This window comes from Chrysemys picta, chromosome 6, assembly GCF_011386835.1.
Source record: "Chrysemys picta bellii isolate R12L10 chromosome 6, ASM1138683v2, whole genome shotgun sequence".
Lineage (NCBI taxonomy): Eukaryota > Metazoa > Chordata > Testudines > Emydidae > Chrysemys > Chrysemys picta.
The window spans coordinates 5,185,794-5,212,890 of NC_088796.1; the positions used below are offsets into that span (position 1 = coordinate 5,185,794).

General features: G+C 45.8%; 2 protein-coding genes across 16 annotated transcripts in view; one reads left to right on the forward strand and one right to left on the reverse strand.

The window, feature by feature from the left end:
• KIF24 (kinesin family member 24) overlaps nt 1–3,465 on the forward strand; it is a 38,803-nt gene extending 35,338 nt beyond the window's left edge. For both annotated transcript variants that reach the window (XM_024103656.3, XM_024103657.3), the window contains exon 13: nt 3–3,465. In XM_024103656.3, coding sequence (XP_023959424.2) covers nt 3–143 — 141 coding nt within the window. In that variant the 3' untranslated portion in view covers nt 144–3,465. The remainder of the gene's footprint in view (nt 1–2) is intronic.
• Nucleotides 1–27,097, reverse strand: part of UBAP1 (ubiquitin associated protein 1) — a 99,093-nt gene that overhangs the window by 33,060 nt on the left and 38,936 nt on the right. For 4 of the 14 annotated variants that reach the window (XM_005296211.3, XM_005296212.3, XM_065549933.1 and 1 more), the window contains 7 exons: nt 24,067–24,191; nt 22,780–22,833; nt 18,826–19,740; nt 13,280–13,315; nt 12,503–12,703; nt 9,426–9,527; nt 6,154–7,410 (listed from right to left, as the gene is read on the reverse strand). In XM_005296211.3, the coding sequence (XP_005296268.1) occupies nt 7,270–7,410; nt 9,426–9,527; nt 12,503–12,703; nt 13,280–13,315; nt 18,826–19,740; nt 22,780–22,833; nt 24,067–24,191 (1,574 nt within the window). In that variant the 3' untranslated portion in view covers nt 6,154–7,269. Of the gene's footprint in view, nt 1–6,153; nt 7,411–9,425; nt 9,528–12,502; nt 12,704–13,279; nt 13,316–18,825; nt 19,741–22,779; nt 22,834–24,066; nt 24,192–27,097 lie in introns of those variants that run through there. The other 10 variants (XM_005296215.3, XM_065549936.1, XM_065549935.1 and 7 more) reach the window with 6 other exon arrangements.

A 27,097-nucleotide genomic window follows, 5' to 3' on the forward strand; every position in this document is an offset into this window, starting at 1 on the left:
AGGATTTTGAAAAGTATGTGACCAAACTGGACGAAATCCTGATGCTGAAATCAAAGTGTATCCAAAGCATGCGAGCCCAGCTTCAGCTCTATTTAGCCTGGCCCGAGACGGATGCTACCCTGCAACGAACTACACCACCTTAGTCCGCTTCGGATTGCATTCATCCCACACGGACTAGTTCCGGCAACACATGCTCACTATTTCCCCACCGGGGTTAGGTTCCCCTGCAGCAAGGGAGGTGGTTAGTGTCAAGTTTGGTGTTTCTGATTAACATATATTTTAGATAACGGCTGAGAGAAATGTAAGTCAATGAGAAATCTTTATAGATCTGGTTTGAAGCCAGGGGCTCTGCATTCCCAGGTCCATCCTTCTAATAGGAAACCATATGCTTTGAAGCAATAATTCTGTCGCCTTAAAATGCACACTGCAGCAGCAGGAGTCCCCGGGTGAGGTTTTCATACTCGCTCCTCTCGTTAAAGGCACTTGTGTGCTGCTGAGAAAATGACGCAAAGGAAAACCCTTTGAAACCAGAAAAGTCTGAAAAGAAATATTCCAGACTTACAAGAACGGTTTTAAGAAGCAAGTGAGGAAATGAAGGGGAACAGCTGTTTGCTGGAGTAAAATAACCAGGCAGGCGTTCAATGAAAATCTAGTTCGAGCCAGACTGGTTTATAGTTTCGGAAGAACCAAGGAGGTGGCTACAGTCAGTCTGTGCCTGGTACTAACATTGCAGACCTAGTGCAAGGATGCTTTAAGTGATGGACAATAAATGACTTCTTAGAAGGCTCATGTGCAGGAGAACTTGCACTGAAAATTCACATGCGGCTGCCTGTATTGATTTTACATTGGTGCCAGTTAATCAGAGGATCTTGGCCTAGTGGCAAGTGGGATGGCTGTGGGTCTGTCCACTGCTGCAGCTTACGCAGTAGTACAGTTCTCCCATTCAGATCAAACTGCAGAACTGATTTCCCCCTCAGAGCCAGCTGCAAAATATCACCAGCTTGTTGTGTTTGGGTTTAGACACTCATTAGCCTCACTATTTCCTGAAGTTGGCTGCTGAATCCCACGCCTCAGAGCCATCAACTAGATCCCTCCACAGATACAACGGCCAGGTCTCTGACGTCCCACGTTTGCTCCACACAGGAGTATACCAGCTTAAGCCATAAGTGACCTTGAAGAATGTGCAGCTCAGATCATGTACTCCAGAAACTGAACACATTCTAAAATCTATTCTCAGGGGAATCTGAGTTTATAAAGAACTTGGACATAGGCAAAAGGGGCTTGATCAAAATATTGGAGTTAATCATAAATGTCAGGGGTGAAGTAACAGTGTATCCTCTGAGAATCTGAAACCATAACTGCACTGGAGCCTGGGCTTGTGACAGGCAGTAGTACAGTAACCTTTCAGCTAGACAGACAGACAGTGTTAGCTAGTGGCTTGGGGCTCTGCAAAGGTAACCCCTGTGCAAATGCTCCTAGAAACTTTACATATAACAAATGCTCAGGAACAGAATTCTAAGGCAAGAAATATGCAAAGCAACCTTAAATTCAGAAGTGATCTTTCAACGTTCTCTGACTTCCCTTGCTGTCAGATCTCCCTCTCGCAACTGGCTGGCTTATCTCTGGGAGCAGAGAGGCTGTATTCCAAGATGTGAGGAGTTAAGGTTTTTCATGTATTCAGATTACAAGCCAGCATCAAGTCACAGTTGAAACCAGCAGCTCCAGGAAGCCAGCCAGGTTGCCTTTGCCTCTTAGAAGGCAGCTTTCACTCCTCAGGGAAATGAGGCATTCGGACATGGAGCGAGAAAGTACCTGTTTTATATCCTTTAAGCATAATACCTTGCCATGTACCAAGGCAGACATGTTTGCTAGTCAGTAGTCAAGGGAAAAAAACCTGGAGGAACATGGATTTCCTTACACTAGTCCCTAGGTGGTTCTAATTACGGAGTGGTAAGAGGAGAGGTGACACTGAGTTTCTTTGGGAATTTTCCTTTCAAATACATGATTGTTGGAAAGCCCTTCCCCTCCCCTCCATCCCTTGTGGGTCAGGAATGCTCAGAGAGGGGCCAAGATACAGCAGACAGTCTATCATTGAACGTTCCAGGACTGCAAGCAGGTAGATACTGACATTCTACAATAGCGTCCATAGCAAGTTCTTAGCATATTTGCAGAAGACAAAGCTTGGTGGTGGAGTGCTGTGGCTAGCATGCAGGTTAGGCAGGAGGTGGGAGGGAAGTGTGTGCAGCGGTCACAGGAAGAGGAGAGGGTTCCTCTGGGCAGATGGTTATATACAGAGCAGGAAGTGAGCACCTGCCAAGGCGAAGACTAGAAGCAAGTGGCAGGACTCTGTGTCTTTACATTTGGGAAGCAGAGGGGCCCCAAAGGCACGCAGGCAGGCACAGGTGAGTAATAAAACCTCCACATACCAGGGAAAAGAATTTTAAAGAAAGGCTCAGCAAAGCAAAAGCCTGAAAATTCACCGGGAGAAGGGTTAGCCATGTTCCTCCGGGATTATTTAAAATGGCCATTTCTAAGTGGGTGGCCGGAGAAGAACCATTTGTGACACCAGTTGCATGAAAAACCCATTGATCTTACCTCACTAGTTTTCCAGGATGTATCAGTGACAATATGGATGAGCGAAGCAGCCATCCGTCCAGGAGGTGGGAGCCAGTTTGGATACAGGATTTTTGCACCTCAGCTGAATGTAAGCCTTAAATGCTCTCAGTGCTCAGTCTTCAGTGTTGTATGAAAGGGATTAGAACTGGCACATTTCAGCCTAGCAAACCCATTTCAAGGAGAGTTCACTGAGCAGAGCGTGATTCTCCCTGTACATTTTATGTTAAAAGGGCCCCCAATAACTTGAAATCTAGGCAGTTTTTCAAAAGGAGTTAACTCCTCTCAGGTACTCCATGTGTCCTTGGGTTGTGGTGGCACAATCTAATTTTTCTACTTAATATTTTTCTTGCCTGTTACTGTGTAAGAGACGCTCATAAACAGGAGAGGAAACTAAGGCACCAACCCTGGAAACACATGCACGCATTAACATTAAGCACAGCAGTCGTGTGTTAAAGGCCCACTTGTTTGGAGAATTGGATCCTGAGTACAGAGAGGAAACGGTAATATTGACTACACAAGCTGCTGTCGAATGCACTAACAATATTTCTCCCCTCCAGTCTTTCAGTTCTGTTACTTAGATGTTGCTTTAATTTGTGTGCAGGTTGGCGTCCTGTCTATTACAGTGAAGTCTGAGCGAGATGGTTTTCATTTCAGATTGATGAATGGGGTGTGTACGGTTTATTAAACAACCTGGTTGTAGGAAGAGCCTGACCATGTAAAATCACGTAAACTAAGAACTAAAATGAATTCACTTTTGAATTTGAGTGCAGTGAGTGGATGCTAGCGTGCAGGGCCGACTTTTGGGTTGTGCTTAAATGTACTGTATTTAAATTAAAATTCTATTGACTACCAAAGGCTCTAGTACACTTTGTCCACGACTAAATGTATTGTTGTGATCTAATCCAAGTTAGATTGTAAAAGATAATGCTCAACGGGGCAGAAGTATAAACACCACGGCCCCACACACACATCCCATTTCCCCTTTTTAAAAATTGGCACAACATTAGTTTTCTTCCACTCTTCTGGAACTTCCCCAGTGCTCCAAGACTTACTGAAAATCAACATGAACAGTTCAGCAAGCACCTCAGCCAGCTCTTTTAACACGCTTGGATGCAAATTATCTGGACCTGCTGATTGGAAAATATCTAACTTTAATAGCTTCTGTTTACCATCCTCTAGAGATACTAGTGGACTAGAGTTACTACCATATGAGACTGAATTGTCTTTCCCCAAATACAGAACAGAAATATTTATTGAACACCTCTGCCTTATTGATAATTCTACCATTTCCATCTAGTAATGAACTAAATACCATTGGCAGTATTTTTTGTTCCTAATCTATTTTAAAACCTCCTTATTGTCCTTACCGCTACTGGCCATACATTTCTCCTTGTGTCCCGTAGCTTCCCTTTATCAATTTTCTACAGTTCCTAACTTCTGATTTATAGTCATTACTCTCCACTTCCCCTTTCTACCGTTCGTTTTATATAATGTAATTTAACCACCACTGCCTTTTCCCTAGATTATGGCTTGTGGGGCATCTCATAAGACATTCATAAATAATTCCCAATTGTCATTCGCATTTTTCTGATTAAATGATTCCTCCCAGCTGATTTGGCTCCTAATTTATAGAATCATAGAAGATCAGGGGTGGAAGGGACCTCAGGAGGGATCTAGTCCCACCCCCTGCTCAAAGCAGGACAGGTACTTGTTTTCATCTTTGTGAAACTGGCCTGATTAAAGCACCAAGTGCGTATATATTACTAGTCTGGACTTTATTCTGCTTGAACATTATAAATGTGATCAAATCATGATCACTTGTACCTAAATTACCATTAACCTTTACTTCTGTGATTATGCCGCTGTTTAGACAAGCTCTAATCTACAACTCCCCTGCGTTGCCTACAACACTCTGAGTTAGGAATTTGATATAATGTTTAGAAATTCCAAGGCTGTTTTAGGCCTGGCAGTATGAGAACTCCAACATGTCACTCAAATTGAAGCCCCTTATGATCTCACAGGTTTTTTTCCCTACCCATCGGGCTAAGGAAACAGCCATCTTGGACCCTAGTGTGATTTGTGGTCTCTTCAGCTATTAGTTTAACCCCCTCCTGAGTACTCTAGCCAACCTATTCCCAAGGAGATTGGTCCCCCTACTACACAGACTGTGTCCTACACTGGCCTCTCTGAAACAGATCTGCTTTCAGTGGATATTCACCTGGACACTACAATGAGCAAATATTCCTCGGGGACCTTTCATACCAATATTAGTTGAGAAAAATACACCCCAGGAAAAAGGGTGTGTCAATGTAAGTGTGCCATGTCATTCACCTACCACTGGTTTCCCACTCGCTACCAGCAGGGGGAGACAGCCAGGGCCCTGTGAATTGCTGGGCTGTAGAATCTGTTTCTTGCCTCAGAGTTGTGCTTCAAAACCTGAGGGTTTTTTGTTTTTTAAAGTTACTGTTTCTAGCCCTCACAGTTGGGTTGCTTCCACGCCTCACGTTTTCACTATTCTCTGCCTCAGACAGTATCTCTGGAGGCTGCAAACTGCCCCATTAATTTAAACGGGTTAACGCTGAAATCTAAATATGTCAATTGAAGTGTGTCACATTGATCATTTTGCTGCTGATTGTTTTAGTGAAAAAAAACGCCCCAGATGTGCTTATCCCAGTCCCAAACTTCCTGAGGTGAGGAATAAGTACTGGCTATTGCACTGACTGTATTAAGTTGTATATATATAAACCACTAATCTTCCCCCCACCCCTTTCCTTAAGGTAAAAATGAAGGTGTCAGAGAATTTCCACCCTGTTGCACCAGGTACTACAGAATTCAGAGACCCTGCTACATAATTTAGGACCAGCTGGCTGGGGAAAACATTGGTTGGGGTCTTCCATGACAATTTTTGTTTAACAACCTGAAGCAGGCTGGCTCTGTAGATGCCCACTGGTAAGTGTCTCAATAGCTTCTCTCACAAGCTGGAAAGTGATATTGAAACTGCTGTGCGAGTTAGCATGAAGCAGCTCACAGCTCCAGGGTAAATCGGCACCACAGCAGGTTAGTGTGTGCTTGGATACTCGAACAAGTGCTGACATATTTGCTCTCCAACAAGACCTTTTTTTTTTTTTTAAATGTGCTGACACAGAACCACAAAGAGGTGAATCTGTATAAAAGGAGGTTTGGTTAAAGTAAGCTATGCTTTCATGCCCATTCTGAGGGGGGGTTCCTTCCTGGGCAGAGATTTTTCATGGGGAAAAATTCAACTTTCAGAAGTAAGGAGCAAATGACAGACAAATGAGAGTCTCTGTAACAGTGACATTTTAAAAACTGTTCTGATAGTTCCTTGTGAGTTGTGTCCAGCTCTGTCAAATAGACACAATACAAGCCTGGAGCATTTGAGCGTGGCAGGAACTGCCTGGGTTTGGAGGACTTACTAGGTGGGACTGATTAGGATTACATCCCTCCTCCCAATTGTAACAGGAGTTCACCTCCTCTACTGAAACCAGAGCGCAAGAGATAGAAACGTGACACTGGGAATTCCATTTTAGGGTTTTATTAGTAGTTTTCTACAGAATCAAAATATTTAGCAAATTAAAGATTCATCAAGAAACTGCTTATATTTTATGTATTTAGATCTTTAACAATGTACAACATAATACATTTTGAACTATCAAAACCAAACGAAAAAAACTGATGTTTATTACTAGATGTTATTGAATATGTAACTAAAGCAGTGTGGGGAAAAAATGGAACTAATGCAGTGAGTATATTGTTTGTATTTAAAGAAAGTGCTTGAAAGAAACCCCCTGCTTCACACTGAATATCATTTAAAACAGACCATCAACTGATTTCCTAGGAGGGCATTTGTTTAAATAACCTATAAACCTGGAGGAGAGAGATTGCAGAGGCCCAGCTCTGACCTCTTCGGTTCAAGCCACTGGCTGTGAGTCCAGCTAGAGTTCAGAGCTTACCTGTTGTGGAAAAAAAACTCTGTTTACACACCACTCAAGCACTGGACACCTATGCCTGGCAGAAGTGTGTGGCAGAAGGGCCAAAAACAAGAGGGAAAGCATCTCTCTTTATGCATAGTGACAGGTTAGAAACCAGTGTTCCACTAAGTTACAGACTAATTTTCAACCCAATAAAAATAAAAATCCATTGCACTAAACGTCAACTTCAGTTACTCTGAACTGTGATCCAGTCAGTGTTTCAGTAGAAGCTGACACCATGAAAGCAGCTTCAAAGAACCAGAGCATTCTTGTTTCAAAACCAACTTTGCATTCCTCTGTCCGAGTCCAGTGCAATAGTGAGAAAAAAAATACTTCCAGCTTTGTCTATGTACAATTCCAGTAGAGGTCGGGCAGTCTAAACTCTTTGTGGCCAAACCAGAAAAGGGAACCTAGGAAAGGGCACTTTCAAAATTTAATTTAAGAAAGGAAGTTAACTCCTCTCAATGGGAAGAGCGCGCTGGAGTGACGCAGGCAGATGGGCTCGGTCAGTCGCAGTCTCCAATGTACACGAAACGCAGGGCTTCTTCCCAAAGAGAGAGCGCATCACACTCTTCGGCTGTGAAGATGGCAGAGGTCTGGTTACACGGGCAGGCTGCCCTCCCCTGCAGGCGCTCTCCATTATACTCCAAGAACCCCAGCGTCTTCAGCTGGCTCCTGCACGGGCCATTAGATCTTCCAAAGCATTGTCCTGGTCATTGTTATGTAATAATAAGACCTCCTTAATGTCTTTCAGTTCAAAGCCCATTTCTTTAAATTTACTCATGAGCTGGAGAAGTTCTGTTGTCTAGAAGAGAGAGACACATTCAGTGTTTGAGAAGGGGAAGGCTCAGCTTTGATTCAGGGGATGCTGACAGGGGGCTGGGAAGGCAAGGCAGGGCTGGTCTCTTGCCACTGGCCAGAATGGGGGCTGCTCAGTTAATGGCCAAAACTCCCAGATGCCCTAGACAAACCAGTTCAACCGCACTTGTTTAAAGGACGCACACTTAGCGGCATGGCGGCCATTCGGCTGTCCTCGTTATCCATATCCACCTTCAAAACCCTCCTTTGCCTTTGTAATCCCTACAATGGTTAGCTGGCTGGTGTCAGAGACCACTGCCCAGCATGCTGTCCTACACTGCCTCATGGTTTCCTTGTACTCCCCCAGTCTCGACTCACACTTAAGACTGCTGGCTCTTTCAGACAGTCCTGTGTTCATACAAGATCTAGCACAAGGGGGGCCGGATCTCGGATGAGGGCTCCTAGGCACTATGGTGATACTATTACTACTAAAGAAACCAGCCGGCAATGAAGCTTGGGCTGCAGTGCGTCTGTTATGCCTCATTAGCTTCTGTTGCGTGAATTAACCATTCTAGGCTAAAGACCATCATTGGGGCCTACATAGTCTCCATCAAGAGTTAGGGATCAGTCCCCAATATGCTCTTCATTGAGGCCACCCAGCAGCCTGCTGGTTTCGTGGGCCTTTCCCAAGGATTGGACAGAACCAGTCTGAACCCTGCATTGGCCACGTAGGCCAAAGCCTGCCCTTTCCGCTTCTGCTGCATCCATTTGAAGTCGTGACCATGCTTGTTGGAAGCTAAAGGTTCCTGGGGCTGAGTCTGGGACCTGTACAACTGCCCTTGCTATCACATGGCTCTTCAGAGCTTATGGGACGTTGGTGGGATCAACCCAGTGTCCAGCAGACAGGTGTCCACCAACAGCACCACCAGAACTGGGAGCCCCGAGTCTCAGCAGAGACACCCAGGGCTGACAGAAGGAGGAGACATCTGAATCGTGAATTCACAGAAAGCGGTGTCATTTGCAACTCACGTCCCTAACAAGTCCTCTGGCTTCCCACCCCCGTCAAACTTATGTAAGCTTTTCCCAAAGTGGGTGTCACCTAAGGACTGGCTATTTCCTGGGTTTGGGTGAGGCTGGTTCTGTTGCCAGGTTTACAGGAGGGGCTGGGTGCAGATTCCTTCCTGCAGCCAAGTCCACGCCACTCCACCTCTGCCATACCAGGAGCTGCCCCTTGTGCTTGCCTGACCCTCCTTCTGTCAAGTCCCATTCCCATCCTGAGCCCAGGAAAGAGAAGGGGAGTCGGCATGTACCAGCAGCACAAGCTAAAGAGGGAGCGCGGGCACTGAAGGAGCAGCGACTATGTGGAACAGACGGGTGGGGCGAGGCTGGCTGCCTAGTCTTGCTGTCAAAGCCATAAGTCAGGAGACGGCTCGTTTTAAAGAGGGAATGGTACAGTAAAGGGGGCACAGGGCACAAGCTGAGGGCACAGCCTCACCCTTGAAGTGCTCAGGACACGAGCCCCAGGACCTCAGTGCAGTGTTTGGAGAGTGAATGCAATGATCCTAGCGTCCGGGAGATTAAACACCAACCCTTCTTACAGTCAGCTTCCCAGCCTCACAGGAGCCAAGTCTCTGGCATTAAAACAAAATCTGAGTTTAAAATAAATTTACTGCTGCTGAAATCAGTCCTTTGTGACATCGGCTGCAACAAGCAGTTGGTGCCACAAACGGATGCAGGACTTCAAGCAAGGCAGCTGGAGCAGATGAGATCTCAAGGCAGGTCTCCTGTTTTCATGCAAATGTTGCAGTAGCAAAAATACCGAAAGTGGCTGATATTCGGAAGCGGAGGAAACAATTCTGTAATCGGAGCGGAACCGCTCCCAAATAAGCGGTTTCTCAATGGCCGAACAGGCATTCACTTGACTTCCACGGCGAGAGATGCTCTCTGAAAGTCAGTGAAGTAACCCTGCCACCACAACACAGCAAAGCACCTCCCCTTGGCATGTAACCAGCACAGCCTCACCTTCTCCTCTGAACACTGGTACATTTCCAGAGCTGCTTCGACAAGGAGAGGATCGAAGCCCTTCTCACAGAGCTGGCTGTGCGCAAACAGATAATCAAGAACCTGTGGGGCGAAAAGTAAGATAGGAGAGTAACTCACCATTGGCCCCACAGCCCATTGACAGGGCTTCACTAACTGCTTAGAGAAAGTCCTTGTCGTGAGTAACAGGTTCTCAGCACGGGAACTTGTTCAGAGAAGCTGAACTAAACTCTTTTGGCCTTTCATTCTCTCCCTCCGTGAGCTTTGGTTTTCACTCTTTCAGACAGAAGCAGTCTATAAATTAAAGGCTGGCCATTCTTTTGCCTTTTAATGCTGATAAAATCTCTGCCATCAAGTCATTTTTCCAGAAGTGGCTAGTACTCCTACACAGCAACCATTTTTAACACCCTGCTGAGGGTTCAGTGATCAAGATGAAAAGTCTTTTGAACCCTGGTTTCCCCACAGACTTCAGGGAGCTGGTCCAATCTGAAAGCTGTCGCACCTTTTGAGATCAGTTCAGCTTACTGGATGCTCTGCTGAGATAAGAGCCAAATTCACAGTCCATTTTGGTCAATTTCATGGGCATAGGATTTTAAAAATAGTAAATGTCATGATTTCAGCTCTTTAAATCTGAAATTTCAGGATATTGTAACTGTACGGGGTCCTGACCTAATAGGGAGCTGTGGGGGAGGTTATTGTAGAGAGGAGGGGGATCATGGTACTGCTACCCTTACTTCTGTGCTGCTGGTGGTGGTGGTGCTGCCTTCCGAGCTGGGCAGCCAGAGGGCGGCAGCAGCTGGCTGGAAGCCCAGCTCGGAAGGCAGAGCCGCTCCCAGCAGCAGCCCAGAAGTAAGGATGGCACGGTATGGTATCACTTGATGATAACCTGTTTGTTCATTCCCTTTGGGGCACCTGCCATTGGCCACTGTCAGAGGACAGGACACTGGGCTTGATGGACCTTTGGTCTGCCCCAGTCTGGCCGTTCTCATGGTGTTGCCACCCTTACTTCAGTGCTGCTGCCTGCAGAGCTGGGCCCTCAGTCAGCAGCTGCCGCTCTCCAGCCACCCAGCTCTGAAGTTGGGCTTTTCATAACTTGGCACCTTCTGCAGAGTCTCCAGAAGTCACACACACCACGACTGCCAGCTCTTTGTGGCTCCTCTAGACTAGTGACTCTCAACATGTCCAGACTGCTGTACCCGATTCAGGAGTCTGTCTTGCGTACCCCCAGGTTTCACCTCACTTAAAAACCACTTGCATACAAAAATCAGATATAAAAATCCAGAAGTGTCACAGCACGTTATTACTGGGAAATTGCTGACTTTCATTTTTACCATATAATTATATAATAAATCAACTGGAATATAAATGCTGTACTCATCTACTTCAGTATATAGAGCAGTAGAAACAAGTCGTTGTATGAAATTTTAATTGGTACTGACTTCACTAGTGCTTTTTATGTAGCCTGTTGTGAAACTAGGCAAATATCTGTATGCGTTGCTGTACCCCTGGAAAATTCGTGCGTACCCCTAGAGTTATGCATGCCCCAGTTGAGAACCACTGCTCTAGAGTACAAAGAGGCTTTACGTTTGCTATTGGCTGGAAAGAAGATGAATCACTCAAGCAGCCAATACGAAGTATCCTTTCTACCAACTGCAAGCACTGAAGGGGCACTAAACCCATCTGCCTCTGTGCTCTTGGTGGCCAGGGAGACGCTCTGAAGAGGGCACAGAGCAACTGTAAGAACAAGGAAAATTTGGCAGCATTCTTCCCCTATTTGTTTGGGTAGAAACATTTTCTGGGTCTGAAACAGATCCAACAGACTCGTAACTGCCACTTCACGATGCAATAAAGTGAGCTATGTGACCTGACCTTTCGGAGGCCATCTGCACCATACGCTGCAGTGACTGAAGAACGCCACGCTCTCAAAAGAGCCAGCTGCTGCATCACTGCTAAAGCCAGCATGTGTCATTTGTCCCTCATCAAACCCTTTGGGCCAAGACTACGTTCCCTCTAAGCTGCGTGGCCACACAGCAGCCTATTAAGCGCCGCGCAGGTGCTCAGGGCTGCAGCAGGGAGAGATGCCTCTCCCTGTTGGCTCCAGCCCAGACCCGGACCTGCTGCGGCTGGGGGAAAAGGTGCCTATAATGTGGCCCCAGCCCTGGCCCTGCCGCGCCTACCCCACGGCCCCACCCCAGCCCCAACACGGACCTGCCACAGCCGGGGGAGAGGTGCTTATCCCACGGCCCCAGCCCCAGAGCTCCTGAGGTGGGGAGAGGCACCTATCCCCCACATCCCAGATGCTGCTGTGGGGAGAGAGAGCTGCAGGGGGTTGGGGGGGGAGAGAAGTACTCTCTCCCCACTGTAGCCCCAGGACAGCTTGCACCCCAAACCCCTGATCCTCAGCCCCACCCTGAGCCCACACCCCAACCCTCTGCCCCAGCCCTGCCACATGAATTTTGTTATGTGCCCCAATATGGAGGCGAGGTGTCACACATCACCTCCATACTGGTGCACATAACAAAATTCATTCCACACATGGGTGGGAAAAATTAGAGGGAACACTGGGCCAAGATCTCCCAAATAGCGAGCCTGCAAAAAAGCCTTCAGGCAGTTGGCCCAGTTGTGTGGCTTTCCCCACCGTTGTATCTGAGCAAGGCAAAAGGTCCATGCTGAAATGCCTCACCTGAAGTCTAGATCTCCAAGCCCAGCCTCTCTCCCCAAAAACGAGGAAAGGCCACGTGTGGTTGAAGTTCCCCGATTTCAGAACAGTGGGCAGGAAGCATTTCTAGGCTGGTGCTGACCTAAGGAATGTCTCACATCTGAAGCTGCCACTGGCGGCAGCCAACGGACGCGCTTTCCTTGTAGCCAGTTCACCTGGTACTAGTGACACCCACACTTCACCTCCAAAATTCATTCCCCGTTAATCTGCAAATTACGGAAAACTCCAGACCTCCATTAGGTCTCAAGTGTTTTGGTTTTTGTAAGGCCGTGGGGTTCACACTACTGACAGATATGGCTGCCCCTTTGGAGCTCCCACACTCCTTTGCAAGAGCTTTTACCTGTTCTATATTCTGTCCTTTCTTCTTCATGGCTGTCATGACGTCTTCGTAAGAGTATCCCATGTTGACAACTGTTTCCACACACTGCCTCTCACTGGCAGACAGGGCCTGCAGCACGTCTGAGTACGTGGGGCCGCTTGACCATTTAGTACAGCTGGTATTACTCGGTACTTTAGACACTGTGAAGTTTTGGTGCGTTACCTAGGAATGGGAAGCCAAGCAGAAATGAGTGGCGATACCTCTCTATCCCAGCACCAGGCCTTCTCCCTCCCTGGCCAGTGTAGGACTACTCCTTACAGGATTCTGAAGGAGTTATCTGATCTCGTTTGAAATTAATGAAGCAGGGCTTCCCACACTTCCTTTGGGAGACCAATCACTGTTGGGATGAAACTGAGCAGTGGTGTACAAAAACATTCCCTCCACTCCCAATGATCTCTTCTAGGTTCACCCTAGGCAGTTCCTCACTTGATATCCCCTTCTACTTCTACGTACTAGAACTACGTTCGCTAATTTTTAGCCGAGCTCTCATCATCAGATGACAGCCAGCTAGAGAGATTAGGTCACAAAAAGAGAGCATTTATGGAATAAGCAGAAGCAACTCCCGGCCCTAAGAAGGTACAGATGACCACACCCAGGTGCTGACCACTTTATTAACAGCCAGTACACTCATAGGAGCCATTCATTGCTTCTTTCACACAAAAGAGCATTACCAATGTATGAGTAATTTAAGAATATACTCTGCAACATACTAATTTATGTAGGTATTTGGGGACTTACCATAGGGAACTCTGATTCCTTGTAGTCTGGCTGTACCTGTAAAAACAACAGATTAATGAGAAGCTTGAAGAGACGTCTACTATACTGGCAAGCAAAGTGCCTAGTAAGAGGGGGGCCTGGAAGGACAGAGCCAGGAAAGATGGGTAGAGGAGCAACAATTGCCATAGTGGGTCAGACCAATGGTCCATCTAGTACACACCTGTCACTGACAACAAAACCTAAGACCTCCTGTAGTGGAGAATTACGGAATAGCCTGCCCATAAAAGAGGTTTCTTCCCAACCTGTCAGTCAGCAGATGGCCCAAAGAGGAAGGATTTATAGAACCGGCTCGGAATAATTCTAAAACATTTTAAATCTAATGTAATTGTGGATGCTAATTATCCATATAATTGTCCAATAGATTGCTGAAGCCTACTAAACGCTTGACCCGAGTGATGGCTTCAGGGGAGTTCCACAAGCTGATTTTGTGCTATGTAAAAGTATTTCCCTTTATCAGCTTAAGGCTGTTGCCGATAGATTTCACTGAATGTCCCTCCGAGTTTGTATTCTGAAAGAAAGTAAAAGGGACACCCAGCAATTTACCGCCTCTCACCCATTCAGCACTGTGTGTCTCTTTCATCCCCCCCTTACTGGTCTTCTCAAACTAAACTAGCCCATTTTTTCTACTCTCTAGGCCTCTAACTACTTCTGTGGCCCATTTGGGTATCCCTTTGGCTATATTCTTTCTGAGGTGTCTACAACTGACTGCAGTATTCTAGATGAGAGCATAACATTGATTTTATATGACAAAATTTCAGTATTTTCAACCTATCCCATTCTTGATACATCCAAACAAGGCCTGCTTTTTTCACTACCCTTTCACCGATCGACACACACTTTGTCTCGAAGCTGGGGGATGGGAAGGGCTCACTGTTAACCTTTTGCCATGTTGAAAATTGGCCATTTATTCCTACTCTGTTTTGTCTCTGAGCCAGTTTCTAATCCTCCCATCCCAGGCTCCAGAAAGCAGCTTTGGGTTCTCCCGTGACTGTTTAAAATGCCCAATGGATCTTGGGTTTGCCTGTTATCTAGATTAAAATTCTAAGTTCAGGAGCATTCGTGTATCAAATACTGGAACCTGATCAGCTGCGTGTCTCTATCCCAGTTAAAGATTTGCTCCCCTTTCACATGTGCAGTAGAAACGTGTTGCTTACCCACTACTAAATCAGCACAGGCCACCATCCAGCTAGCTGGAACTCAGGCCCACTCAGATTTATTCCAGACTGGACCAATTTTGCCCAACCATGGGCCATGTTGGAAACTTGCCAGGAGCCTGAGGGCCCCATATATTTGAACAGAAAGGTGCAGGCTGCACCTATCCATGGAGAGAAGCCTTCAGACTACACATCCCAGCATGCAATGCTTCATCACAATACAATAGCTCAAAAGTTGGTTGCCAGAACTTTACAGGCCTGAAGTATGAAGTGTGTACACTCTCAAAACTCACCAGCACCATTTTCAATCTTACAAAAATGTAAGTTGCCTATTTACATGTTTTTCTTGTGGGTGTGGGAGCAGGACATGGATTGCAACTGGAGCAAAGAGGAAGTCCTCATCTGAGTTCCCTCTTCAGAAAGATTTCTCCCCACAGCTTCCTCTGACCACATGGCTAAGAGCCATTTGGAGAAATGTAAGTACAGAGATTTCAAGCAGAGATTTGCTTGGCGAGGGAAAGCGTTGTATACTAGCACGCTGCATTCTCTATAGTTGAAACCACTGATGATCCTGGACTGTATCTGGCCCACATGCCAGCCAGATCTGGCTTACATAAAAGCATTTAAGTAAGAAAGCCAATGAGCAGCACCCAACTCATGGAGGTAGTTTCATTTCACTTCACTTGTTCCAAATCAGCTATTCCAGCCTTGCCCCAAGAGAATGTGACTTTACAGTTATTCATAGCCGATATCGCTTCAGTTATGGCGGGACAGTAAGTGGATTCTCTTCTGGGAGCAGATGCTTGTTAGAGAAGGCTCATGTATTTGAATACTGATTTGTCCCAGAATGTCTGAGTTCTGTGGGGCAACAGTAGGTCAAGTTAATTAATGGTACATCCCAGAGCTGCTTAATCTTCGGGCGAGGCAGGAGACATGAGAAGAGGACAATTGCTCCTCATCATCCCCCTCCCCAAAAACATTCCCAACCAAAAGAGGAAACAAACTCCAGACAAAACTGGTGAGAAAGGAACAAGTGAACTCTTCTTTGCAAAGTGAAAACCATTCACCACGCTCACCAACCTGCAATTCTATAAACCACACGCCTGTGTTTAATGTACATACAGGATTGTGCCCTGTGCATGCTTTGACAATACCGCACAGGCCAGAAACCACAACTAAGATCAGATAGGAAGTCCACTGAAAGTGTCGAGTAACATCAAAAATTCAGTATATAATTATACCAATAGCCCAACTGTCAATACCCACATCCTAGCAGCACCAGGTAGAAACAGCACGCATCACAAAATGAAGCCTGCACTTCATTTGTCAACACTACACCCAGATCCATTTAATTTCAATCCATTAGTCCTCATAAGCAGTTTTTCTATTTGTCGTCTTGCCTACTTTGTGTAAACTGAATTGTGAAGATCACCAACTGTCCGACACTGTATGACATCCAGCAGGGCAGAGGCCAAGAAGTTCAGCATCTAAAGATTTAAACTCAGAAGAGGAAAAGGAAGCTAGATTTACAACAAAAGGCAACTTGTGTAGTTTCAGGTAAGTCCCAGTTTAAAATGACCAGTATTCTTATGCAACCACCATAAAAATCTAGTCTCTATCGGCAGTTATTAAAACATTAACAAGTAACTCAAATCCAAAGCACTGAAGTCTCTCTCGACTACAGGAAAAGAAGTTGTGATGGGCCACCAAGACACACGTGGATGATCCTGACGCTTCCCAAATGGGGCAGACAGCCCGTCTGAAGACAGACAGGAAGAGGCTCTGTATGGACATTTTACCCCAGATGTCAAGAGCTGCTCTCAATAGAGGAGACCTTCAAAATTACCTCAGACAACCCCTGGCTTTCATCCGTACAACCGTGATCTTCTGATGCTCAGGAGCATAAAACTCAACAAGAGCAGATTTCCCAAGTCCTTAGGACCATAACATGGGAATCCAAAAAAAACCTTCAAGCTTATTGTTAAGACTCCTAGGAATTTGAGACAGGAGAGCTCAGTTACGTCAGCGTACCTATTTCTTAGCTCTAAAATATTGTTCCCAACAGCATTTTTCCCTACAACTTTGTCCAGTCTAGCATTAAGTGTCTCAACTAAGGAGACGTCCATCCCCTTCTTTGGGAAACCGATCTCAAGTGTGGGAAGCTTTCCTTGTTGTTCAATCTAATTGTTGAGCAATTTCCTTCACATCAGTCCACAAGTTCTTATCCTCCCTGAAGCATCCTAAAGAGTGCCTGCCTCCTTGGGGCTTGCAAGGGTTTCTCTAGTGTAGATGGGCCCAGCGACGGTCACATCTCACCAACTCAGAGCTATTATTTAGATTTTCATCTTTCTCTTCTCAAGCTTTTTAGAGCCACAGGATATTCTGCCTGAGACATGTGTGAAATAACAACAATTACAATTAATGGAGATATCCCATCTCCTAGAACTGGAAGGGACCCTGAAAGGTCACTGAGTCCAGCCCCTGCCTTCACTAGCAGGACCAAGTACTGATTTTGCCCCAGATCCCAAAGTGGCCCCCTCAAGGATTGAACTCTCAACCCTGGGTTTAGCAGACCAATGCTCAAACCACTGAGCTATCCCTCCCCCCTGAAGATAAAGCTATCACAGCCACATGATTTGATGAATGATGCTCTCTAATAAGAAACAATATTCAGAGCAATGACTGCTCACTGATGGGTTGGACATATTTTCTTTTCCTGCTGCTTTCTGGATTAACCGTGTTTGCCTCTGCACAATGCTATTTTTATTGCTAAAGGTAAAACTCATCACTTTTGCTCTGCTCCAATGACTAGTTATTTTCCAAAATGCTGGGTTTCCGTATTAGCATTACACATGCCTACGCCTGCCAACTTATTGATGGACTTTGATTTCAAGGCTGTATGTACTGACTGTGGTAGAATGATCATCAAAAGGCAAGTATTCCTCACGGGCTCTCTACCCCTTTGTTTGGGTGTGCGCTAGGTCATTTGCTTTCTGAACTCCAGTGTCATGTAGCAATCTACAATGCCTTTGAGTGGAGAATGTATACCAGTGTTACCACGGCACCATGATGTAATGTTTTATATGGAACACGAGGGGTCTCCCCGCACCCTACCTTCAAGCCCTTCCCTGCAATAGCTAGGGTTGAGATTTTCAGAGCCAACTATGGCGTCTGAATGTCCCATTTCCATTCGTTTTAACGGGAACTGGAGGTTCAAATCCCTTTGGTTCTTTGAGAAAGTTCAGCCTATGTTTTGAAGGGAAAAGGAACAGATGGAGTAAGCAAAGTTTGCTTCTTCCCTTCAAGCTGTGCTGGACTGAAATGGTCTCTGATCTCTAGGCCAGAGCCAAACGTTTAGAAGCATTTACTAGTCATGACAAAGTAGCTCTAGAACTCAGAGCACAGGAAACATCTAACTTATTCCAAGCACTTTTTCAGACCGTTTTTATTACAGTACGGCAGCCGATTTTACAGTCCTGGTGGTTTGCGACTGATCTGTAGAACTGTCGAAAGGACCTCAGAGCAGCAAGGCATTTTCGGCCCGGGTTCAGGCCTGAGAAAAACAGGTACCAGGTTTCAGAAAAGTGTCATTTTCACTCAAATAGAAGCCCCCTTATGCGTTTGGCAGGGATGCTGGAGGAAAGAGAATTAAAAGGAGTGGCTGCCAGTGCACACATTTATTGTACAGGTCAGAACTGAAGCACACAGCTCTACAAGGGAAGTGGGGATACTTGCACTACCACTGTCTGTAGCAAGGCTACGTCAGTCTCTTGGGCTATAAGCTGTATCACTTTTTGCAGCTTGATAAAGTCATCTAAAAGTGTCCTGCGTGGAGATGCCATGTCTCACTACTGACCATCCTCGAACCTTCCTAACACAAGCATTTCAACGGAATGTTTGCATAAAGCATCTGATTAAATCCATCATGGTAGTTTAGAAATGAAGGTCTCAGTTTGGGGTGAACAGCCAGAATGTATGAAAATATAGCAGCGAAAAATCTTACCAGAGCCTTAAACCCAACGTGTCCAAGATCTCTTACCACGAATACCTCTAGCAACTTGCCAGGAGCCAGAGAACACCTCATGGCCTAAAGTGAATTCGATTACAGCTGTCTACATCCAAACCAGTGACATGTGATCCTCTGAGACTAACTCCCAGCATCCAATGTTTCATCTTTAGCTGATCAGTTTTCCATTTAGATCAAGATGGAGCAATGCATGAGGGGACACATTGTCAGCAGCCCACATCCGAGTATTAAATAAAAGGAAGCTACAGGATACATTTTAGAAATATGAGTCATGTTCACCTTCCCCTTGAACACCCCAAACCTATTTGAACCTGCTGAATCCTTACCTTCGTTGCTGTGTTTGGAGAGGATTGTTCTTCTGTACAAGGTGTTGACACAGATAGGGAAGGCAGCCTGGATGAAGAGGATAATGTTGACGTCTCCATTCCACTGTCCACATTTAAAGCAGAAAGGCCAACAACATGGTGTCCGTTGAGTTCGCTAGCCTTACTCGGGGAGCAGGCCTGTAAAGAGCTGAGGAAAGTGCCGTTGTGGAGACAGGTAGCGCTGTGGAAAGTGCTGGTGAGCTTTGACATTTTCTGATCGCTCTCATCCGCGTCGAGTTTGGGAAAGGAGAGAGATTTGATATTGCTCACTGACGTGATGGGTGAGAGGGACACTTTGGAAGACAGGGACATCTTTTCACAGTTTTCCAACTGTGGTAAAGTGATAAAGCCATTGGGTTTGTGAAGGGGCTTGAAGTCCAAGGTAGCCCTTTCTATGGATGCCAGAACTTCCTGATCTTGTAACACAGACTCCGGCCCTATTTTGGGCAAGTTATTCTCCAACAGTTGGGTGACAATTGGCCCAGTCGTACCAACATGAATGTCAAGAATATTTTTCAGTTCTTCTTTTTCATCAATAGTTTTTAGCTCCAGATTGTCAAATGGGTCTTCTTCACATTCAAAATCTGCTGGGTTGAAGTCCGCCTTTGGGTAAGGTGGACTAAGGACCTTTTGCTTTATGGCACTGCTGTTGGCTGGGGTGGGAGTAAGAATGTTATTGTGCTGTAGACTAGCGAGAATAGGGTTAATGGGGAGCGGCACAGCCTCTGAGAAGCCCATTTTGCTGTTGTCGTCTGAAGCAGCCCTGGAATTAGCTATTGCTTGCGCAGCCTTTCGCTCTGCTTCTCTCTGAGCGGCTTGGATTTTTTTGATGTCTTCCGCCCACTCGATAGTTCTCTTTTCGAGGGAGAAGTCATACTGTAAGGAGAAATGAGATTCAAGGGTAAGGAGCATAGTCCACTACTTTAGGACGGCAACATCATCCCATACGTAGCAAGAAACGTGGAGTAACAATTTAGGTATATTACCCAAAGGGGGTGGGGATGATTTCTCTTAACTAATGTCTCTGTTGCTCACCTACAGATAAGTAGAAGATGTTCTTTGTGCCTCTAGAACAGGGGTTCTCAAACTTCACTGCACCATGACTCCTTTCTGACAACAAAAATTCCTACGTGACCCCAGGACGGGGGATCAAGGCCTGAGCCCGCCCTGCTAAGGGGGGCCAGAGCCAAAGCCCAGACCCCACCACCCCAGGTGGGGGGGCCAAAGCCATAGCCCAAGGGCTTCAGACCCAAGTGGGCAGTCTGTAACCCTGAGCCCCACCACAAGGGCTGAAGTCCTCAGGCTTAGGCTTCGGCCCCGGGCAGTGGGGCTTTGGCCCTGGGGCTCGGGCTCTAGCAAGTCTAACGCCAGCCCTGGCGACCCCATTAAAAAGGGGTCTCGATCCACTTTGGGGTCCCAATCCTCAGTTTGAGAACCGTTGCTCTAGAACAGGGGTCGGCAACCTTTCAGAAGTGGTGTGCCGAGTCTTCATTTATTCACTCTACTTTAAGGTTTCACGTGCCAGTCATACATTTTAACATTTTTAGAAGGTCTCTTTCTATAAGTCTATAATATATCACTAAACTATTGTTGTATGTAAAGTAAACAAGATTTTTAAAATGTTTAAGAAGCTTCATTTAAAAATTAAATTAAAATGCAGAGCCCCCCGGACCAGTGGCCAGGACCCGGGCAGTGTGAGTGCCACTGAAAATCAGCTCGCGTGCCGCCTTCGGCACATATGCCATAGTTTGCCTACCCCTGCTCTAGAAGCTAACCTTGGCTATATGCCAATGGATCTATTATATTCCTCCTTTCCACGTGGTTTTGCTTAAAAAACTGTTATGAAGATTAACACAATACCACAGCATCTATCTCCCACAGAAGAGAGCATGCGTAGAATAGAAATCAAGCACACTACTCAACGGTAGACCTCTACTATGATCTAGCTTCAGGATTTGCTGGTAGGCTGCAAATTTTCCTATTGATGAACAAGCCACACAAGAATAGAGTAGATTTTGGATTACTGCATCACTGGAAAGATCATGGAATTTTTTACCTCTCTTCAGAAGAGGTTAAGTCCAAATCAGAGTTTAGTACCCAACAGAAAGAAGAGGCACTAACCTAAGTACTGCCCGTGCTACCAAGTCAAGAACCCAACAAAGGAGTCATAAAACTGAGATATTAACCTCTAGCTTAGAAGCAGATCTGTGTCGCTATTACCAGCATGACAGGGCCCCCTGAGCTTTTTCACATTTTAATATGAGCTCTTCCAAGGAAGTGCAAGCACAAGGATCAACTCTTACATAACCCGCTGTGGCCGAATGTCCCTCCCTGTATTCACACACCACATACCACTGTAATAATCTTTCTGCAAGGCATACCTTGAGAGGTATCATCTGAAAAGTAATAAACTTGCTGGTCAATATCATGCTGAAATGTACATAGTAACATGATCTGCAAAGTTTTGAACCCAAGCTGAAATGAGGACGGAGATGTGTTTACCAGGCAAGTCTGGGGAGGGGGCAAACCTGTTTCTCAAAGACAAAAGACAAGCTGACACTCTAGCCAGGTGTCAAAGTTGACTGGCAATCATGATCAAGTGGCCATTCTTTGGCAGTGAAGTGGGGCAGGAACAGATCGAGAATCCATGCCTCCACCCTCACGGCTGGAAGGAACATTAACTGGGATAACCCTCAGGAAAATGCATTTCAAAGGGAGACTGGACAATAAATTGAGGGACAAAAACACCCTGGACACTCTCCCCCCCTCGCCCCATTCCACCCAGGAAGATAAAGGAACCAGCCTTTGGACTTTGTGTGAGATCCTGACTTGAAAGTTTGATCAGTAATATCGCTGGGAACCTGTGGTAAGGCTTTTACCTTGAACCAAGCCTAGTTTGTTAAGTTCACTTACTAAAAAGCATTTTTCTCTGCTTCTCATGTAGCCATTTCTAACTTTAATGCCTTATACTTGTACTCACTTAAAATCTCTTTGGAATTAAATAAACTTGTTTTACTCAATCAAAACCCATCCAGTGTTATGTTTCAACTGAATTGTTTGGTAACTCCAATTAAAATAGCAAACTGCTGTACACTGACCCCTTGCAGTGTCAATGGACCTCTAATATCCCAACGGTCCAGGAAAGGGCTGGGCAGTGCAGAACACGCATTTCTGGGGGAAATCCAGGACTGGGAGTGTGTTGGGGTCACCCTGCAGGTTGTAACCAAGACTGCTGGAAGCCAGAGTGGGGCTGGTGTGTACCTGACAGGCTGCTGGGGTCAGAGTTGGTGGACCAGGGCTGTGGCTATACACAGACACTCAGCATGTGACCTGCACGCTGTTTGTGAGAAGCCCAGGTTGGGAGCTACAGCAGCACCCAAGGCTGCAGGACGGGTTGTGACAAAACCCCTCACTGGTCTGGGCTGCACCCCAGAATGTAAGACCCGCCCATAGCCAGTTTGCAGGACAAGAGAATTTACAGTTGCACAAGTGACAGAACAGTCCACAGCCAGAATTGCTTAACGTGCTAATGCTTTATAAGAGCCAACAGTGGTATGTTCCGAGAACGCAGGCTTAGCCCGTGGATAGTCAGTGCGAAGGGCAGACACTTCAAAGTGGCCTTGGCCCTTACGCCGCGCTACCACACTTGACATGCTGAAAGCAGACAAGCTTGGCACCAGCAAGCTAGACTGTCTTCTGCTGCAGAGTCAAAAGAAGCCGTGCGCCATGATATGGAAGCAGCACCTTGGCTTCACTGCAGCCGTCACGTCAAATGTGTGCGTCGCTGGCTTGGAGGGGAAGGAGAAGGAGAGTTAGCGCTACGTCCCAGGCTAGCCATTTAGGGTTCAAATAGACCTCGAACACATCAGATCAACTCCTTGTAGAAAGTAAACTATGAAATCAAAAGACTTAAACTATTGATTTGATTGGCTCTGTGGTCATGACCCAAAATCCATATTCCAGGGAACTCTGTGGAAACATCACATGGCATAAAGAACACCAAGCCACTTGATTGAGACCTGCCATTCTCTCTGCATAAGGATTGGCAGTAAACAGGACCTCGACTCCTAATTTAAACTTCAATTAAATTAGCGCGGTTGGATTCCTAGTACCAATTTTGAAATGATAAGCATGCAAGGATTTTTTAAAAGTTAGTCTGTTTAATCTGTCGATTTCAAACTAATCAAAAAATTAAGGCAACTTAAGACCACGTGCCTGGACAAGAGTGGAGAGATTGATTTGCCAAGTTACATAACTTGGCCACATGGCTGGGTAAACAAATGGTCACTGAAAAGTACAAAGGAAAGCAAGAGCTAGAAGTGTAGCTCTCCACCCAATAAAAAGCAAGACAGGGGAAGTCAGAAGCCATATAATATCATAAATATGCACCAAAGATTTTGTGCTTTTTTTTTACACAATTATACAAAAAAAATTAAATGCATTTGGCAAAAAAAAAAATATATCCACTAACTCCAGACAACAAGGATTTTGTTAAAGTCCTATAGCGCCTATATTTGAATTTTCCACTCTTGTTAAAACAAAAAAATCCAGACTTGTAAGTGAAAACTGCCAAAGTGTAGGATAGTCAAGGATAGAAGGAGCAGAGTTAAGGTTGTGGTTGGAATCTGAATTTCCTGACTTTCCCACTAAAAAGTTCTACTTAAGTATATGTTTACAACTTGAACTGTATCAAAGCTCTGCTTCAGAATTTCCTGGGCTTTTATTCCTTTTTGATAAATTATGACATGTAAAGCATCTGAACAGCACTGTAAAACTTGCAATTATAGCAAGGGGGGGAGGGATAGCTCAGTGGCTTGAGCTTTGGCCTGCTAAACCCAGGGTTGGGAGTTCAATCCTTGAGGGGGCCACTTAGGGATCTGGGGCAAAATCAGTACTTGGTCCTGCTAGTGAAGGCAGGGGGCTGGACTCTATGACCTTTGGTCCCTTCCAGTTCTAGGAGATAGGATATCTCCATTAATTTATTTAAATTTATAGCAGGAACATAAAAATTGCCATATCTGTCTGTACAGCCTAGTATCCTGCCTAAGACAGTGACTGGAACCAGATCTTTCGGAACAGGGTGCAGGAAACCCCATAAATGGGCAATTGTAGAACCACCAGGATAAGACCTAAATCTGGATATTTTAAATTTATGACAAAAGTTAACAACAAAGGGAACAAACAAACAAAACACCCACTTACCTGGACTTCTCTGACAAGCTGGGGAGAGTCAGGCAAGCAGAAACCCATGGGTAAGCCAACCTTGGCTGGTGTTTTGAATTTGTCTCCGATCTTAAATGGAACATCATCAAGGTAACTGAAAGGCCCTAAGATCAAAAGTAAAAGTTACATCAGCGACTCAAATGTATTATGCATTCCTGTTAGCTTTCAAATATGGAAATGTGAATCTTTTATCTTTGCTAACCTACCTGCACAAAAATGAAAACAGCATTGAGCTGAGAGCATGCTTGAGTTTGCTGCCCTACTTTTATCCAAAATATTTTGTTCAACCTTTTTGCCATTTGAAAATTGTGTAGATTTGGTATCAGATTTCTGGACGGATCATCAAGTAAGTTTCCCTGCACTAGTTTCTTTTGCCTTTAGCTGTGTGTACATGTAGTGAGGTGATCACCTGCTCCTGCCCAGAAGGGCTTAAAAACAGCCCTGGGGCAGGGGAAAAACTGGGCTGATTGGCAGAGCAGCCGAAGCTGGGGTCACGCCCCAAACAGAGCACAGCTGGCCCTTATAAAAGGGCTATGAGCCAGGGGCTGAAGGAGTCCCTCTCCAGGCTGGGAAAGAGCAGGGCCTGGCTGCCTGCAAAAAGGGTACAGGGAGTGGAGCAGGGCTGGGGAGAGCCAGGGGAGCTCCAGACTGGCAACTCCCCGGGCTGCAGGGCCTGGTCCAAGGGCCACAGAGATACTGGGAGGCAGAGGAAGGCAGCAGGTCTGAACTCCCTTGCTGATGAGTGGCTTTTACACTGCAGTCTGCCCCAGGGACTTTGTGATGACTGGCAGTAGCCCAGACTGAGGCAAGGTGGGGATTAGAGGGTTGGGAGTTTCCCAGAGAGGGGAGACCCATAGAGACTGGTGGGGGTATTGCCGGGGGCAGCTCCTGGGTAAAGGGGCACTGGGGTCCGGGAGGAACACAGGGGCCAGCTACAAGCAGGACACCGGCCTGCAGAGGGCGTCCAGGCTGGAAAAGAGCTAATTCCCAGAGACGACCAGCAGGAGGCACCGCAGGGGTGAGTCTCGCACATTTACAGTACACCTAAAAGTTATGTTGACATAGTTACGTCAGCCAGTGGTGTGAAACAATCACACTCCTGACCAATATAGCTAGCCAACAAAACTCCAGTGCAGATACTGCTATGTTGACACAGCTAACGTTTGCGCAAGGGGTGTTCCTACACTAACAGGAAAACTTCTGTTGGTGTTAGTTGTGTCTACACTAGGGGACTGTGCTGGTATACCCTCTGCAGGGCAGACAAGCCTTTAAAGATGTGTCTACACACAGATCCTTATTTCCAGTTGAACATGCGTGATATTTTGATATCCCTCTATAAAATAAAAACCTTCACTGCGAGTCATTATTTCAAGTTATTCAAGAAAGAGATTTAAAAAACAGCTTCAGGGTGAGGGTGGCCGTGGTTAGATAAAACTCAATTTGTGGCTGAAGGAAGGTGCGGGAGCAAATCTTGTCTAAAAACATGTCCAGAGTTAGGTCTGCATAGTGATGCTCTTAAAACAAAAAGTACAATAGCCTAGAAGAACCACACTGAACCTCTTACACACACGTCACTTCTCGTTAGTGAGAGTCTACAGTGACTCAACTTTGGTTTAGGGATCCCAGCTTCTGTACCAATCTAATTTCACTTCCTGGGTCAGTCAGCTGGTATATTGTGACCTCTGCTTATCACGCTGATCACACACGTCTGACTGTTACCATCCCCCCCTTGTCCCCCCCACAATGTCTGTTTTATCCATCTGTTATCTAGTCTTATACTTGGATTCTAGACTGTTTGGGGCAGGGACCATCTATGTGTTCTACGTTTCTACAGTGCTCGGCGTAGTTGGGCTACCAGAATACAAGTAATAAACACCAATAGCCATCTGCAGTTTTATGACAGCACCCCCAGCTGGGAGAATAAAAGGAGTTCCAAAAGCCAGTCTAAATGGCACTTTGTTTGAAAGGGATATTAACCCCACTCCTATGCCAGTGTTCAATGATCAGTTCATCTGTACGTTCACTGTTGGGGTTGGAATATTACAGAAGATGCAGCTACAGAGTACGGCCACCACCTTACAGGAGAGGCCGAGCTGAGTAACTAACCTCTTTTCGCAGCTTGAGCAATCCCAAAGATCACTAATATGACATCTCCCTCTGACCAAATTTCAAACTTAAATGGCCATTCATAAATACCTCCTGCGCTCCTCTATTACTGAATCATCTACAAGAATGCAGCCAGGCGCTTTAATGAAGGACAGGTTTTCAAAAACAGGAAACACCCTATCACCTGGGGGCCGAAGACTTTCAGCGAGCCCAAGCGATGACAGCATTGCACTACGTGGCACATCAGCCTGCTCTCAGATTCGTGCTAGAGAGATAGGTTTCAGAGTAGCAGCCGTGTTAGTCTGTATCCGCAAAAAGAACAGGAGTACTTGTGGCACCTGTATCCGCAAAAAGCACTCCTGTTCTTTTTGCGGATACAGACTAACACGGCTGCTACTCTGAAACCTGTCATTATGCAAGGCACTGCATTTAGCCGTATGGAGTGGAAATTCATCAACCTCATTTTTTAAATTTGTTAGTCTCTACGGTGCCACAAGTACTCCTGTTCTTTTTGCTAGAGAGATCGTGTCCTTTCAGCTTTGAATCCCTGGGACTGACTAGTCTAGAGCCGATCTTGTTTCTCACCATGACTGTGAACTGAAGAAGTCTCTCAGAGAATTTAACAGTATTTTTATGCATTGCGCCTGCAGCAGAGATAGCAACCTATTCCGTGCTGCTGAACAGCACTGCAACTTCGGTGTTTGAAGGGGAGCACGGCCATCACTGCAACAAGGAATCTAGCTTAAGGATTTGTGTATTTGAACTGGGAAACTAACAACTCCGAAGTGTTACGTTTATGCAGGGATAGTGACTATAGAGTGCCAATCAATGGGAATGGGAATCACAACCCATCTGAATGGGACTAAACTCCCTTTGATTGTATGGGAGAGAGGGGGTGGGTGAG